Source organism: Opisthocomus hoazin, chromosome 2 (assembly GCF_030867145.1).
Source record: "Opisthocomus hoazin isolate bOpiHoa1 chromosome 2, bOpiHoa1.hap1, whole genome shotgun sequence".
Lineage (NCBI taxonomy): Eukaryota > Metazoa > Chordata > Aves > Opisthocomiformes > Opisthocomidae > Opisthocomus > Opisthocomus hoazin.
Window position 1 is genome coordinate 10,426,081 of NC_134415.1, and position 17,487 is coordinate 10,443,567.

A 17,487-nucleotide genomic window follows, 5' to 3' on the forward strand; every position below is an offset into this window, starting at 1 on the left:
ACAGGGCAGGTTTTTTCAGGAGAACACAGTGACACAGAAGTATAAGCTTCTCTCTGAACACAGGGAACCAGCTCACAAGTCCTGCAAGCTGGGAATACTGGATTTAAAACATCTCTGGGAGCTGCTGGTCAGGTCATGCAGGTGAACACGTGGCAGAGCCTACACTGGCACTTCTAGAGTAAGCATTTCCTTCTGCAAGAAATGGGAGGGTGAGGTATCAAGAGCAGCAACTGAGGTTTCCATTTTTCCTTTTCTCTGATGTCCGTCAGCAGAAAACCAAAATCCATTTACCTCATCTGGAGTCTGTCCAAGGATTGCTGCAGATACTTACTTAATTAAGACTTCTAAGTCCTAGGAGCTTTTACCCACATGTATCACTATAGGACTGCCAAGAAAGGTTAAAAACCAACAAACAGAATACCCTCCTGAATGGCAACCAAAGAGGGAATTCTTTTCTGAACCTGAAAATAATGGATAGTTTATCTATGGCAATCCATGGACCGACTCCGGACCCACAGCAGCCTGGACGTACAGATCACTGGCTAAGCAAAGCATAAAAGTGGGGCAGCTGGAAGATAAAGACAGATGAATGTAAGGAAATACTTAATGAAGCATTAATACTTCTTTTTTTTGGGCAATGGGACTCAGTGAAACCACATGCAGTGTGCATCCCTATTCTTAGTTCTAGCGTTAAAAATTCCTCTGACATTTCAGGGCAGGAGATATTTTTTCTACGTCCAGATTCTCCTTCTTCTAGCTTTCCAGTTCCTTTCTGGAAGCAACATATTCTACTTACCATTTGAGCAACTCTGTCAAAGCTGGGAGAAATATTTTCCTTCCAATTTAGCTAGGACTCCTGATTTTAACTTTTTTGTTGATTATCCTAGACTGTAATGGGTTTGCAAAATGCAGATTTTATAGGCTTGAAAGCAAAATCCTGTTACTTAGATAGCAACCTTTACAGCTAATATAATTATATCGCCATGTCTTTCTGTTCGCCATGTCAGAATGCACGAATCCTCAGAAACAGCGACAAGGAGGGAGTGCGGAGTACTGTGAGTGTATTAGCTTGATAGCGAGTAGAAACCCTGTAGTGTAGTAGCTGAATATATGGTTTCTGAATTTAGAAATGGTCTTTTCTGTCAATGGAGTGATTTTCACATTGTAGAAGCATGCAGATGAAAACCTGCAAAGATGCAGCTCAAGATCGTCCATTTTGCAAAACTGCATATACAAATTGAGAGATGCCTGTGCGTTACTAAATTCAGCTTTGAAGTATCCTTTCAACATAAGGTGATATTATTTTAAAGATCTGCATAAGTCACTCCTCCTGTAGTATGTGGAAACCCCATGACAGAATTAGGAATTGAGTTCCACATTTAACTTACTTAGCTGCGAGTCCTTCCTTTTTGCTCCTCAGCCTTGTGCCTCCTTTACTACATACCTCCTACAACCATAAGGCAAGAGGGTCTTAAAGAAACTCGTGCTCTGCTGTGCAACTGCAATTAGTTGCTGGGGCAGGTCCATCCTGCACACTGAATAGAATCACAGCTTTGTGAACGTGTTTTCTTTATACCAGAACTGATCTTTTAAGTTCAAAAACTTTAAACTCCTGGGATGTATTTCAAGTAGGCAGAAAGGGCAGATATTCAAGTAAATGAATATATAGCAATGTAATGAAATGGTGGTAGGAAGAGGAGCCTGCCATGAGGGTCACCAACAGGCATTTATGTAGAAGAACTCAAATTTTTCATTAGCATTTTCTCCCTCTCTGTCAGGACTATTTTCAATGTGCATGTCTCCATTTATCTTGCTGTGCAACTCAAAAAAGCAAACAACTAAAAAAAAATCAACCCTGCAGACAAACCCTAAAAAAGATTACTGCACTGGAGCATTATTTAATTACTGGTCTGTATCTGAATAAAGAACAATCGTTTGCGTGCATTAAAATCTGCGGTGCCTGCTGTCAGTGATATCCCAGAGACTGGCAGCACGCATGCAGTGAATCGAAATTTGGAATGGGCCATTTTGATGAAGTTACAGAATGCCACCAGGACTTTCAGATATGTCTATTCCAGGAAAAAAAGAAGTGAAGTGAGGCTTCAGCATAAACCACAGCTGACGGTAATTTGGCTGCTAGTTTGATTCGCACCAATATTTGGATGACATGCTTTTCTTTTAGCTGCTTTCCCTATCAAGGAATAGATACAATTTGGTTAGAATTTCCACATACAAGACATAGGCTTTATGAAAGACCAGCTAAGATTTTGTTGCAGAGTCCAGACTTTTGCTTCTGAATAGCTACTCTGCCACCTAGTGGGATTTAAACTAGGCTGTCACACAGGTGGAGAGCTGGACTTCAAATATAGCGGGGTCAATAATGAGACAGAGTATTTATACAAATATTTCCAGTGATGTGTTGCAACAAAGCTGTTTCAGCTGTATCGCAGCATTTTGCTCACAAGTTTGTTAAAGAAATATAATGTATAAAAAGGGCACACACAGAGCTCTTCAGCTCCCTGGCAAGAGAGCCATTCCTTAATAAATCCCTGGCAAAGTTCACATGCTTTTGTGCTTTGATCAAATTATCGGTATGAGAGGATATCCTCAAATCTCAAATGTTACAAATTTCCTTTCTGTAATACAATTAAATAAATAAACACACTGAAAATGCTGGTTTCTGACCAGCTATGCCAATTTTCACTTGGAACCTGACTAATATGCTTTAAAATGGTATTATGATTGCATGATTTAGAATAAATAAGCAATGTGATTGAAAAGGTAACATTCTGACACACTTTTTCTCCTAAAATTTTCTTTTCATTATAAATAGTTCCAGTGTCCAAATATCTATATAGATTTAATTAGTTAACAGCTATTTCTTAGCAATATTTTCTCTTCTAGCTGAAGCCTCTCAACACATTTTTTGTTTTCTTTCAACTTTTTAAGTAAACCATCTGTCCAGTGTGGGAGTGTTGGTTTTGCTGCAGTAGACAGCAATAATATCTCAATCACCAAAGCCAATAACAATAAATTTCCCTTAATAGAATGTTTCCTAACATTGTTCAAGTCATTTTACTGTGCCTTATGTAAAATTGCCAAACCATCCATTATCAGCAAAAGCTATATAGTCTGCATTTTTAGCACCTGCATGCAATGCCATAGCTACAGTATAAAATGTAGTGGTCAGCAAAAGTACAATTTAGAACATTTTAGGATTCTCTTAGACTCACAAGAACTTTAAACTCATGTTATTTAACACATTTAAATGATGTATGTTAGAGATCTGTCATATAACAGGACCTGACATCAAGTAAACATAACATCCGGACCAGAGGTTTTGATAGCTCTTTGCCAGACCTTGATGTAAAGACAACATTTTTTATTATTTTCCCTAAACAAATTACAAAGTGGAGGTCATCTGCTTTCAGCAGTGTTTGTCAAAAAATATCTGAGATTCAGCTTGAAGTTCACAGAAAATGAAATTACTTACCCAAGAAAAAAATGTAGTTTTTGAAAAGGCATAAAATCAAAACTGTGGTTTGAGCCTGTATTTGTGTTTTAGTTTGGGCTATTTCTTTTCCCTCCATGGAAGGGATTTCCAGAAAAAAAATATTTTCAATTTTCTGGTTTCAAGGCTTGACAGAATTTTGTTATTTCATTTTCTTCTTGCAGACAAATAAAATTTAGAAGAGTGTGTCAGGTATCAGGTGAGCTTTAAAGCTCGGTGTCCAGGCTCTCAGTCTTCTTTGATGCTTGAAAAACGTTTTTACTGTTTTTCCGTTTTCCCTGGTGGTGTATTGTGTCAGTGAGCAAACGGGAAGAGCGAAAACCTATTTATTTTTATACCATAATCAATGGACTACTTTGTTTTAAAGCAGTTTCATTAAAGATAGTAAAGAGGTCTGCTAATAAAGTCTGTTGTTCACTGTAAAGGTTCCTAAAGGTTAATACTCATATTAAATATGGATTTTAAATGCATGAAAGGATTACTAAAAGTAGGACTGGATTACAAATACAGTAAAATTGACTTGTTTTATCTAGTATTGATAATGAGCTCTTCTTGATATTAATTTGCTCAAACATGATTCTTTTTCAGAGAAGGATGCCGTTTTAGTAGAAGTGGAGAAATTCACTTAGAAGGCTTGAAATTTTTTTTCTTTCTATCTAGGCACATATTATTGCATGCTTTTTCAAGGTATCCTAGCATTTAACAACATCTGGGAGGACAATGTAGTTCAGTTCCTGTTACTTTATTTCACATGATCAACATTTGAATGTGATCTTTAAATCCCTCATTGGGAGGATTATCTGTGGAGTCAATGGACAATATTTCATAAAGAGAGAACTAAGTGCACAGTGAAATTTTAGATGATTACTTTGATTCAGCATCATAGTAAATAATAAAATATTAAGCAATACTACGTAAAAAAGTGTATATATAATAAAATATTGAAATGAAGTCTCTAAGATGGATAGGTATGGTAGTCAAGGGAAAAATATGCACCCCTCATGCATAAATGAGATAATTAAATGGCTGGTATTCTTTTCTCATCTCAATCTAATATCATGTTGAAATTCAGTGGAGTGACCAACCCTTCAGCCAGACCTTCCTGTCCTCAGACACCGGCAAAGTCAGTGCGTTGCTCAGCTGAGTAAAGCTCTCAGTATTTGTCATTCTGACTACGTTTTGGACCGTGTGTCTGTTTCCTCCAGCATCAATTAGACAGATGGGTTGTGATTTTAATAAAGCTCTCTGAAAGAGAAGCTGCCTGGAATTTAAATAATTTCCTCTCTTCATAAGAACACATCTCGTAGATTTAACCGTTTGAGCTGATAGTCAATATTTACTGTAATCTTAATTAAGCAAGACCTAATTTGCTCTGGTTTTCAAACATTCGAAAATTGTAGGCACATCCCAGCTCAGGCTGTTCAAAGTTTCCCGTTGTTCTGTGTGGGCTGTTCAGACGATAACGACTCAGCGCAGGTGCCCGAGAAAGAGAAGTGCCGTTCCTGCAGCAAGGCTGCTGCTGCAGCACGGGGTGAACCCCCGCTGCCCCTTGCCCTTATCACAGCCGAGATTAGTGGCTCATTTCTGAAGCTTCCCCCTGGAATCATTTTAGAGGATTTCAGGGTGGGATTATTTTGAAACTAAAAGTCATGGAGTAAATGAGTGTTGGGTCACTGAGGCTAAAGAATAAATAAATAATAAATAGCACAGAGGCACTTAGTAAATGTGGGTAGCTGTTAAAATCACTGTGCTTTTAACTGTGCAGACTGGGATGTATGTTTGTTACATGTGGCATATCTGGAAAAATTATGCAAGAAAATTGTGCAGTTCATATAACAAATGAAATCTTAAATGGAAATCTTAAGGGATCAGAAATACACATCTGGATTTTTGAAACGGCAACAGATGCAACATGTCTGAGATTTTTTTGATTTTCTGGTAACACAGTGTTTATTCTCACTTTTGTAGCTGCGTAAATACGCAGATGTTTCCACTGAAATCACTGGCCATTAAGAGATACTAGCAGTCAAAGTTGCATTTCTATCAGAATATAAACACCCTCAGTGAAGGGTCCATACTACCTGCAGTAAGGTGTTTGGAAGAGCACCGACTGCGAAAGCAAACAGAGTAGAAGCAAGCAAGGTAGAGCTGGGTGGTAGGAATGTAAGCTCTCAGCCCAAGGGAAGGAGATGGCAGATGTTTGGCGAAAGCTAACTGGCAAATTAAGGAATAAAAAAGGCTCTTCCCATGGCCCAGCGTTAGGTCCCGACTTTCCTGGCTGTGTCAGGTGGGCAGTCTCGGCGCTCCCAGTCCTTACATGTCCGTACATGTTCCGGCAGGAACGCCGGACGGAGCATCGCGCTGCCTCTCCTCCCGGGAAGGGATGCTCCCTTCTGCTGACGGCCAGGCAGCAAGGTGATGGAGCACTTGGTGCTGTGCGTTAGGTGCTCCAGACACTTTCCAAAGTAATGAAAAAAACGCGTCTGATTAAAGAAATGAGTTCCTGGTTTGCTCGTCCTAGGCCTCACACACAAGCAGCAGCAACACAGTAGGCAAATAGTGAGCAAATCTAATTCATCACTCATGACAGCGATTTTAAAGCACTGACATTAAATCAAGGTAATTTTAGTAAGCATAAGCAAAATGTAGTCATGGGTGGCAAATGGAAGAGCTTGGGTGGTAGTGTTAGTGGGATATGTTTGATGGAGCTTTATCTATATCAAGTTGATAGCTAATTACTGAAAGATACAGTCTTTCCTTATAGCAATATTTGGAATAATGTGACAAAAGTATGTGTATATATAGCTGCAGATGAAAGTTTACGTATATATCTGCAGATATATATACATACACGTGTGTTTATATATATGTGTATGTGTATGTATATACACACGCACATATATCTGCAGATATAGATACATACTTTTGTCACATGTGACATACATTTGTATGTATGTATTCTTATGTGCGTATACACATATATATAAAAGTATGAGAGTATATCATCTATTTGTTTATATCTACTGTGAATGTGTAAGACAGTGGCCAGGATATTTCATAATGGGATCGATTGCTATGGCTCTGTATTCTCCTTCTGCAAGGATGCAAAACTATATTGAGTGTAATATATTTAATCATCAGTAGAAGTGAGTCATGGTAAATCTGAGGTCCTGTTCACTGAGAATGACACTGTGCTTCCTGTTACCATATATACATTCGTAAGGAATCCCGTATCTTGTGCTACTCTAGCTGCAAGTGGTGTGAGCTGCTGTGTAATAAATGTAAAACCATGAATTCCAGTGTGAATACTTGCACCTTTGGTTTTTTCATTTCAAGTTTTCAAAATTCTTTATTGTATTTTGAAAAAAATCTCCGTGTGATTTGCAAAACAGATAAATGTAATCTTGGGAATGATTGCAGGAAAAATTTATATTTTTTATATATTTTTATTTTACCAATTATTAGTTTTGGAACAAAGCTTATGTGCTAGTTTAGGTAACTGCATTAAGCATTCTGAAGGCTTGGTTTCTTTATGTTAGAAAACAGTTTCGTAATTCACTGCATGGAGTTCTCTGCTGTTTAGGCTAATGGGTATGCAATAGCAATGCGGAGGAAAATGAAAAAATAAAGTAAGCAATTTGCTTGTCTGTGCAAACAGATGAGATGTGAAATTCTTCAAGCATAAAGGCTAGCCAGTTTTGAGCTCACATATAGCCAAGCCCATAGAGTCTGACTTTCCGGAAAATGCATCGTAGAGCCCTTTAAAGGCAGCAAGAAAATAGAATTCTCTGCAAAAAATGGAGGTTGTGTGTTTGTGAATAGAAAGGTTTAAGGAAAGGAAAAAATTTGGTAGACTGAAATGTTAAGTCTTCACAACCGCTGAAATATGAAATACACAGAGAGAAATGAAATGCAGTGAAAACGTGTGACAGAACTGTTGCTACTGTCTGTTTTAATTTCTGTTTACAGCAATGTGCAATGAATTAGGCTATTCTAAAAATTCAGGCTTTTAATTCAGTGTTATATGCATTTATTGAAATGAGTGACCATTTCTGTAGCTTCTGTCTCCTTCCCTTCCAGTGGGTCTTAGTGGGATATCAGGTGTTTCAGTCCCTGCGACGGGGCAGGGAGCAGAGGTGCGCTGGAGGGATGCACGTGAAGGTTGGAGTAGCCTTTGCCTGTCCTGGGCCTGCCCTTCTCCCGAATAATGCTGGGAGGAGTACGTTGCCTCTGGCGTTCGCTGGTCTGTACCTTTCCTAAGCTTTTACTGAAAAGCAGAAACAAGAACAAAAAAAGCCAAACTACAGCGAATAGCATAGCGGTAATCTTAGGTAAGTAATTGTATATTCTTGGTCTAAAAAAAGTTGCCTTTGTTGCTCCCTGGCTTGAAATTGTAAGGTAGTGTATCGTAATGATTTGTAAACTCTTATCCTGGTATATAAACCTATAATAATTGTGCAGTTTGGTTTGTTTGCCTCGCTCGGGCTGTACTATACAGTTTGTTCTACCAGGACACTTGTGGCTGCTTTCCCACTTGGTCGCGCACCCTGCTGCCCGGGAGCGTGGCTCGCTGGATGGGCTGCAGGTCACGCTGTCCTCTGCTTCAGCCCAGGCCATCCGCTCTTTCCCGGAGCGCTGCTTACAGAGAAAGCAGAAAATGCATGACAGTTTTGGAAAATTATGGATACCTTAACTTGCTTTGGCTTCCTAAAGGGAAGAAAATCCAGTTGTGCTGATCTGGTATGTTATGGTGGTGGTGGTAGTGATAGTTTTTTATCCATGCAAATGAACGTATGCATAATACATTTTTAAATGAATTAAACAGTTCACTTACAGAAGCTTGTAGAAGAGCCAGAATAACAAAGGACTGTGCTCATCATCCTGCTAGCACTTCCATTTTATCAAATAGTCCAGTCAATGCAAGTTTAGGGCTCCCCTTGTTGCCTGAGGCATTTCAAAAGCCGAGTTCCAGCTTGCAGGATGGCACTGGGCAGCCAGGGGATGCCGGTGGGTTGCTCTCAGTCTCTCCTCTTCCTCAACTGATGGGCTGCTGAGGACTGTGCGGGTTTGAATTGAAACAGTGGCTTGAAGAAGTTCCTTTGAAGTCCAGGGATGGGAGAACTGACCTGAGAAATAGTTTGGTTCCAGCACTTGCTTGGCCTCTGAAAGACCGCAGCCGAAGTACGGTTAGCCCGGGCTTCCCCATGATGAGTCTATTGAGGCGTGGCATGTCTGAAAGGATTTATGGGTTAATTAACATTAAAACTCCCTTTTGAAGTCTATACAATTAAATAGAATTCACAATCATTTTAAGGATGTAGTGATAGATAGTGCAGCGTTTACACATTAATATCACAAGATTATTTGCATCTTTTCTGTGGTAGTTGTTTTGGACTTCCAAGGCTAACACTAGGTTAGTTTATGGTTGTGTTATGCAATGAAAATGGGAAGTACTACCAAACTGTCAACTATTTTTATTTCTTAGTAATACTGTTATTTCTACCATCACTTCTAAGTGATGCTGCTTTTTATTCTATGCCCTGTAGTGAAAGTTTCATTTTCCTTATTACTATCTTCTGCCTGGTCCTCTCTGTATATTAGAAGATACCGACTTGTCTTTTTTTATGAAAAAGCATCATAATGATGTCATCGCCATCTGTACTTACCTGTCAGACTTCTCAATCTATACTGGGCTATGCTGGCTGTTACCTGGTAGAGGTTTGAGAAGTGTATGTCTGTGGAGGGGAGGCTTTCTGGCTTTCATCCTCTGCTCTCTGTCCCTGATGTCAGTGAAGGAAGTTCTGCACCCTATAACATTAATCATTTCTGGCATATATTTAGCAAATATCATTATTTCAGACCTCTCTCATACTATTCTGGTTTTGACCTCATCCTGTCTGACAGCTCTGGAAAAGATGCCAGCTTCCTCAATAAAACATTGCGAGAAGGATGGTTTCCAGCAATCCTATCTGAGTCCAAGATTTTTTTCCTGACTGTGAGAAACCACCCTGGCCCGTAAACAACTGGCAAGAACATTGTCAACACTTGCTTAAGTGGTTGCTCACAAGTGAACTGCGTGTTTTCTGCACCCACGCATCGCAAGGGGCAAGCCAAACCTGAACACTGCTTCACTATCTTCATCGAAGGAGAATGTTACTGCGCACATGGGCTTTCATGTGTGGGTTTTGAGTATGTGGGATCTCCGTTTTCACAGATGTGTAAATGAATGTCGTCGTTGCTCGACGCAAGGGGGTGAGCTGGTATGAGTGTGCCTGAGGGGGTGTCAGTGAAAAACAAGAGAGCGTGCTTCTCATCCAGACCTCTGCTTGCCTTTTTGCAAGTGCCTTTCTGCAGACTCTGTCTCATTAGTGTGGGTGGGATGAGTCTCAAGCAGTGTAGATTTGACTTCTTCAGCTTCTTTAAAACAGCATGATAGGGATAGGTGAGGACATGTTGCTGTATGCTTGGTGGCCTGAGCTACGCCAGCTCCATGGTGAGTAGTGTATCTTGAGGAAGAAAACAAAAAAAAAAGTTGTGTCCCACAGCTTCTCTAATAGATGGCAAGGACAGGGTGAAATTGTGTCAGAAAGGTTCGTTTAGATTTTCTTGGGAAAGGAACAATTGAAATGGCAAAAAACATTTGACGTTTTAGAAGAGCAGCTTGTCAAATTTTCAGAATGTCTTTTTGCCTGAAACTTCATGCGGAACTGCAGATTTCTTTCATATGAATTCTGTGAAGAAAACTTCGAATGCCAAAGTTTTTTGATAAAAGATAATTTTAGTTTCAACCTAAGTCAAAGTCAGTTTACAGTTTATAAAAATCTTACCATTTTTCATTTTAGAAATTTTTGAGTTGCTCCAAATTTTTGATCTTTCTCTCAAGAAAAGATTTAAATTTAAATGTGTGATTTCCCAGAGCAATATTTACTGTTGTTGTTATACTATTATTATGTTCACATTCTGTGTTGTATCATGATGAATGCGTTAAAAGTGGATTAAGGTAGATTAGCATAAGGCAGCGTCATTGTAACCTTGTCTTCCTATTAATAAAGAGAAAAATTAATATCTCATTTACACTAGATATCAAAACATGGGGTGTTTTGTGTTAGTTATTGTGCATAAGCTAAGGAAAGGAATTGTTGGTCTGTTTACTGCATACACCCCATGAAATTAATTAAAGAACCAAAACCAAAACCTCCTGTTTTGGGTAAATATTTTGTGTAATACCAGTGCGTTGTGATACTTAATATTATCTCATGCTGTAACATATTGACTCTGGAAGGATTCATGGTTAGAAAACAAACAAACATTTCTCTTCCACAGCATATTTTGTTCAACATTTGTGGTCGGTGATGGACTTTTAATCAGAATTCTTGCTTCTTGATGTAATTGATTTATTACAACAAATCTAGTCAGTTGACCACGGAAGTTAATGAAATAAGGGAAATGCCAATTCCTATTCTGAGCATGTCTTCATTTTACATGAGTACTTGGGGAAAAGGATTAAGGCTTAATTATGAATCCCTTTCATGCTTTTTCCTCTTTTCCTGAAGTGTTTAATGATTGCTTTGACATACATCTGCCAAACATTTTCTTCTGCCTTTAGAGACCATATTTTCAAAGGGATTTTTAACACGTGTTGCCCCAAAGACATTTTGAAGTCATTAGGTATACAAAATCCTCAGTCCATGTATAAAAATGTACATGAAAAATTAATAGTGGCGTGTGCAAAAAGCGCTAATGAGAACTTTTAGTACCTTTATCAGGTAGCCAAAATGTAGACGAAAATGAGAAGATCTGTGCAGCCTCACAGCTTAGAGTAGCTTGACACAGTGAAATGGTGCTGGCTTGTACCTCTGTAGTTTGAGGAAAGACAGAACGATATTTTTGTTTGTCATTAGCTGTAGCTGGAGGCAGCAGAGGCTAGGGCTGTGTTTTGCTAGTGCCAGGATAGCACTGGAGAACAGCATTGATTCCAGCTTGGAGGATTTGTCGCTGCATGTGTCTGGCATTCAGTTTTTGAAGGCTCCAGGATCGTGGGCTGTTGAGATGTGGAGTTCAAGGCAGATCCATCAGGGAGTGTTTTAATTAGGAGTTGGAGTTAGGGGGCTTTTTAACACGACTGAGGGTTCAAATTCTCCTGGGAATTTTGTTCTTCTGTGATGGAATGTTTCTAAGGAAGCACTCTGTGATTACTACAAAGAGCTCAGATTAATCACAGCTGTAGGCTGAGTACTACCACGCACACGTTTGACTTGGACCGTGTCACAGGCAGCTTGGCTTTTAAAGACATCTTTCAAAGTGCTAAAGGTATTTTGTGTATGAGTATGAGGGCGATTATCTATTTACCATCTTCACTTGATTTTTCTTTTTTCCCTGCTGCAGACTATGTCAGAGAGCCACAATGATCATGCAACATAACAGCTCAGCCTCGCCCCTATTTTCAAATGTGAGCTCCTTCTGGAAGAGAGATTCGCATGGACCGGGACCCCTTGATGAAGCAGCGTCACTCATTGGCAGCTATGATTTCCCTCAGACCACAGAGAGTTTTCCCTTCTCCACTGTGGAATCAACAAACATGTCCCTAAATGCCACAAGCAAAGACCCTCTGGGTGGACACACTGTCTGGCAAGTAGTTTTGATTGCTTTCCTCACTGGGATCCTTGCATTGGTGACCATCATAGGAAACATCCTAGTGATTGTTTCATTTAAGGTTAACAAACAACTCAAAACGGTCAATAACTACTTCTTGTTGAGTCTTGCTTGTGCAGATTTGATCATCGGTGTTATTTCCATGAATCTTTACACCACATACATCATCATGGACCACTGGGCTTTGGGAAGCTTGGCCTGTGATCTTTGGCTCTCCATTGACTACGTTGCCTCTAATGCCTCTGTCATGAATCTCCTTGTCATAAGTTTTGACAGATATTTTTCCATCACTAGGCCACTTACATACAGAGCCAAGCGAACAACCAAAAGGGCTGGGGTGATGATTGGTTTAGCATGGATCATCTCTTTTGTTCTTTGGGCCCCTGCCATCTTATTCTGGCAGTATTTTGTTGGGGAGAGGACTGTGCCTCCTGATGAATGTTTCATCCAGTTTCTAACTGAACCTGTCATCACTTTTGGCACTGCCATAGCTGCCTTTTACTTGCCAGTCACCATTATGAGTATTTTGTATTGGAGGATCTACAAGGAGACTGAGAAACGCACCAAAGAGTTAGCAGGGCTGCAGGCTTCGGGCAGTGAAGCAGAGGCAGCGCGCTTCGTACACCAGACAGGCAGCTCCCGGAGCTGCAGCAGCTACGAGCTGCAACGGCAGAGCATGAAACGCTCCACCCGAAAGAAGTACAGACGCTGCCACTTCTGGCTCAGCATGAAGAGCTGGGAACCCAATGCAGACCAGGGGGACCAAGAACACAGCAGCAGCGACAGCTGGAACAACAACGACGCTGCTGCCTCCCTTGAAAATTCCGCTTCCTCTGACGAAGAAGACATCGCTGCAGAGACCCGAGCCATCTATTCAATCGTGCTGAAGCTTCCTGGTCACAGTGCCATCCTCAATTCCACGAAACTGCCCTCCTCGGAAGATTTGCACGAGTCGGGGGATGAACTGCAGAAATCAGACACAGAATCGAAGGAAAAGAAACCTAAAAAATTGCACCCTCCCAAAAGTGTTCAGGATGGTGGAAATTTCCAACAGAGCTTTTCAAAGCTTCCAATTCAGCCAGGGTCAGCAGAGACAACCACAGCGTCTGATGGCATCTCATCAGTTAACAAGACATCTGCAGCCCTGCCGTTGTCCTCCAAGGAAGCAACCCTGGCAAAAAAGTTTGCCTTGAAGACCAGAAGTCAGATCACAAAGCGAAAACGAATGTCACTTATCAAAGAAAAGAAAGCGGCACAGACACTCAGTGCCATTTTGTTTGCCTTCATCATTACCTGGACCCCATATAACATCATGGTTCTGGTGAACACCTTTTGCAGCTGTATCCCCAAAACTTTCTGGAACCTGGGGTACTGGCTTTGCTACATCAATAGCACGGTGAACCCCGTGTGCTATGCACTGTGTAACAAAACCTTCAGAAACACTTTCAGGATGCTACTGCTGTGCCAGTGCGACAAACGAAAACGGCGCAAACAGCAGTATCAGCAAAGGCAGTCCGTCATTTTTCATAAGCGGATCCCTAGGGAGGCTTCATAGAGTAGTATTTTTTAAACAATTTAAAAAAAAAATAACGCGGAGGGAAGGGGAGGGGACTGGACGGGATGGGAGAGGACGGGACGGGATAGGTTGGGACAGGCTGGCACGGGACAGGATGGGACGGGATGGGATGGGGTAGGAAGAGTTGGGACGGATGGGTTGGGGTGGGAGGGTGGTTCCAGGGTGCTGATTCAAACATTTAAACATCAAGACGTGAAAGCAGCTGCCAGGCTTATGTATCCTTTTAATAAATCCAGTTTAATATAAGAATCAAGTCTGCATTCAGCAAAAACTAACAAACTTCAACGTTTTTACTAAGGAATGAAAGACTTAATAAAGTTTTCCTACAAATTTGCAAGAAGCTGTATAGCAATTATAAACCCATTACTGATCTGCCCAGCTCTTTGATTATAATCAACTCTGGGATCTCAGGTAAGCACATTGAGCTAGCCCAACTCTTCTGTTTCCGAGGAATCCAACAACTTTCAATTCGAGTCGCATACAGATGTAGCAAACTAGCAAAACAGAATTATGAAATTATTTGAGACACTGTATAGGCTGCAAAATTGCTTCTTGCTGTCCAGGTCGAGCTTCCTGTCTACTTCTCTTCTGGTGTATTGTTAATTGTACCCCTGATTCCTGATTGCCGAATATCTGTGTGCAGCTCATGTTATATCTATGTGTGTGTGGGTGTGTATGTATGCAAAAAATACATTCACACCTCTGAAATACACACATACCAGGAAAGAGGTGATCTGTTGTTCTAGGTTTTACAGGGCCTCCCATCACGATTACATGTGAGTGAAATTGAAAAAAAAAAATCAGAAAATCGTATTATAAATATATATCTCATTATTTGCCACCTGAAATTCAAGTTTGTCTTTGAAACCAACACATGGTGTCCACATTTCAAATGGAGAGAACCAAATCGTAGCCTGTGAGCCTAACAGTCTCCAAAGTTTTATAATGGGGCACATGCCCAGTAAAACCTTCATCTTGAGCTTAGTGTCTCTCCCCAGAGTGATCCCACCTCTGTGAAAGATATGGAGGTGAAAGGAACTGAAGGCTACATTCGGAGCAGAGCATGACGTTATCTTTGTAGGGCGTAGGGTGATGAGAGCCCTCACCTGGGCCGCAGGGTGCTGATGCTCAGGAGCCAGGCGGGTGCAGCCATGAGCAGGAGCCCCATTTCGTGCCCGGGCGCCTATGCTGCTGTCGGGGCGGGCACGGACGCTGCGATGCCTTGTGCTGGGTTGCACCGTGTGGACGCACCATCCTCCTCAGAGCCAGCTCAGGTGCGATGCGTGGGATCCGTACGGCTGCCAGTGAAAGCTTGAGTTGCAATTTTCTGCCTCAACCTGGTGGAGCCCCTCCGCTTGCACTGTCTGCCCAGGTGATCTTCAGACGCAGAAGATTTATGTAAAAGAAATGCTTTATTTTTGCACATGAAGGATGCTCACTAGAAAGTGTTTCTTTTCCAGAGCCTGTTTTAAAAATCATCAGGAGAAGTGCACCTAAATCCATTTAGTGCCAGGTTATTTGGTGTTGTGAGAAACATCATATTGCCAATTTGTAACCCGACGATTTTTGATAAAGAAAATTTTAAAAGGGCTTTAATATTTATAGCTTAGACATGACCGGTATTTCCTGGTATTTGTGATGTGGTCTGCACCAAACATGATTTATAAAAGTCAGAGATCCCCCGGGGAAAGGATTGTACTTTAAACTATTGTCCTAAATCTGATTTAGTAACATGTTGAAATATAATTTTGTATTCTCCTTTGAACTGACCAAAACTTTTTTTATTGCTTAGACTCTTATTTTGCTGAAAATAAAACAAAACAAATATCTTCTTTTACAAAGGGGCATCAGTGTTGTGAACACAGAACTGATGTTAAAGCTGCTTTTGTATTCAGTGTGAGATGGTGTTTACAGATGATTTTGACAACAGTGGAAATATATTAAATGGTGTCTGTGTATCTGAACTATTTAATTTTGTGTTATGTTCATATGAAGAAATATTTATACATACTTCACCAAATGTTTTATTTAATGTTGATAAATATTGCTCTTCGGTCTTCAGCTGTCATGTCCTTTTAAAGTGATTCATAAAGGTCTGCTTGAGAAATGAATAGAGTATATCTAGGTTTCTTGTCACTAAAACAAATACTCTTGACATAGAAATCTTTCTTTTGTATGAGTTGTTTAAAATGTCTACCTAAAGCTAATCTTGTAAATGATATTGCAAGTCTGTTGCAAGTACAAGTTTAGGATAAAACACACAAAAAAAGTTAAAGCTTCATCTGTAAGTCACAAGTGCATTCAGAGCTAAAGATACCCAGAATTTGTTTACCAGTTTGGTAGCCGCATACAACCACAGACTTACATGGCACCCATGTCGCAAAGAAGATTAATGACCTTTATTTATAGAAAGAAGCATCTATTTGAAACATATTCATTACTCAAGTTGACCTAACTAATGTTTTAACATTTAAATATATATCTATATCTATATATATTGCCATATTATTATCTTCTGATATCTAGAGTAGTGCTGTGCCCCCAATACACAAAATGTGAGAGCATGTAAGGAAGCCAGAGTTCATCAGGGGGATTTATGGTAAATTAGTATTGATTTTACAATGGCAAACTATTATTTTTAATGAAGTTAAGCTTCCTTGAAAGCGGCTGTCACCACTGTTTACATAATAGGAAGAGTTAAACCCTTGGATTGTTTTAGCAGAGAAATAAACAACCTGTCTTTTGATGTGTGAACAGGCTTTAAAATGTTATTTACAGGCATCATAAAATGTGTATGTATACACATATTATAGCATAGATCAATTTAGTTATTATTTATTTAATGGAATATGCACTATAAAATATTAAGAATTTGGCTGTGTTACAAGTACAGTGGGGATCAAATTAATTTGTATTTTATATATCTATGTGTTTGCTTTAAACCCATGCACACACAAAAAATTTAGCTGTATGCACAAGTGGGTATATTATTTATGAACACAGGCGCACATGATAGGTTGCAGAAGAAGAACAATGCAAGCCCAAGAGATACAACGTCACACAGCATTACTTTTAAAAAGTACAAGTGATGTAATATTTCATCTGTCTTGAGGAAAATGAAGCCAGAAACGTGACAGAAAGCATCATTCTGAAGGCAGACAAACAGCTCAGTCCCATTAACACTCCTCACACAGAAAGCTACTTTTTCAGAGACCGAGCCTCATCCCCATTAATTGCAATAATACAAGATTAGAGTCCATAGGAAGAGAATCAAAAAATCAGAGGCGATAGCCAGGCGGGAGCCATTGGGTTGTCTGGAGGAAGCTCTGCAGGACAGACCCCAGTCACTGTCAGCCCCTGAAGAACTCCAAGACAAGAAAATGCATCTAACGTGCTTGGCTTTCCCGATGGAAAATTGTGATAGTTTATTGCTCCTGTACCAGTAGAGGCTGTGAGATGTCTGACCCAAGACAGGTGTCACGGTGCATGAAGCCCTTTATCCTCCCCCAGCATAACACGCTTCCTACAAGTGTGAACTGCAGATGGATGTGGCACTGTTCTAAAGCTGAACAGGTACAGGAAAGGCCTGAGCGGTTCCCAGCATCTAAACCTGTGGATCCATATACCCTGAACAATAAATGACCTAAAAGTATCTGATAGTTCTGTGAGGATGCCCACACGGATGTTCGGAGACAGCTGGTGATCTTTCTCAGTTAGGTACAACTTCACTTTATTATTTTTTCTTGCT

At 40.2% G+C, this 17,487-nt stretch overlaps 1 protein-coding gene across 2 annotated transcripts in view; it reads left to right on the forward strand.

Moving 5' to 3' along the window:
* CHRM3 (cholinergic receptor muscarinic 3) overlaps nucleotides 1–13,754 on the forward strand; it is a 291,653-nt gene extending 277,899 nt beyond the window's left edge. For both annotated transcript variants that reach the window (XM_075445514.1, XM_075445520.1), the window contains exon 4: nucleotides 11,897–13,754. In XM_075445514.1, the coding sequence (XP_075301629.1) occupies nucleotides 11,897–13,718 (1,822 nt within the window). In that variant the 3' untranslated portion in view covers nucleotides 13,719–13,754. The remainder of the gene's footprint in view (nucleotides 1–11,896) is intronic.
* The last annotated feature ends 3,733 nt before the right edge of the window (nucleotides 13,755–17,487 follow it).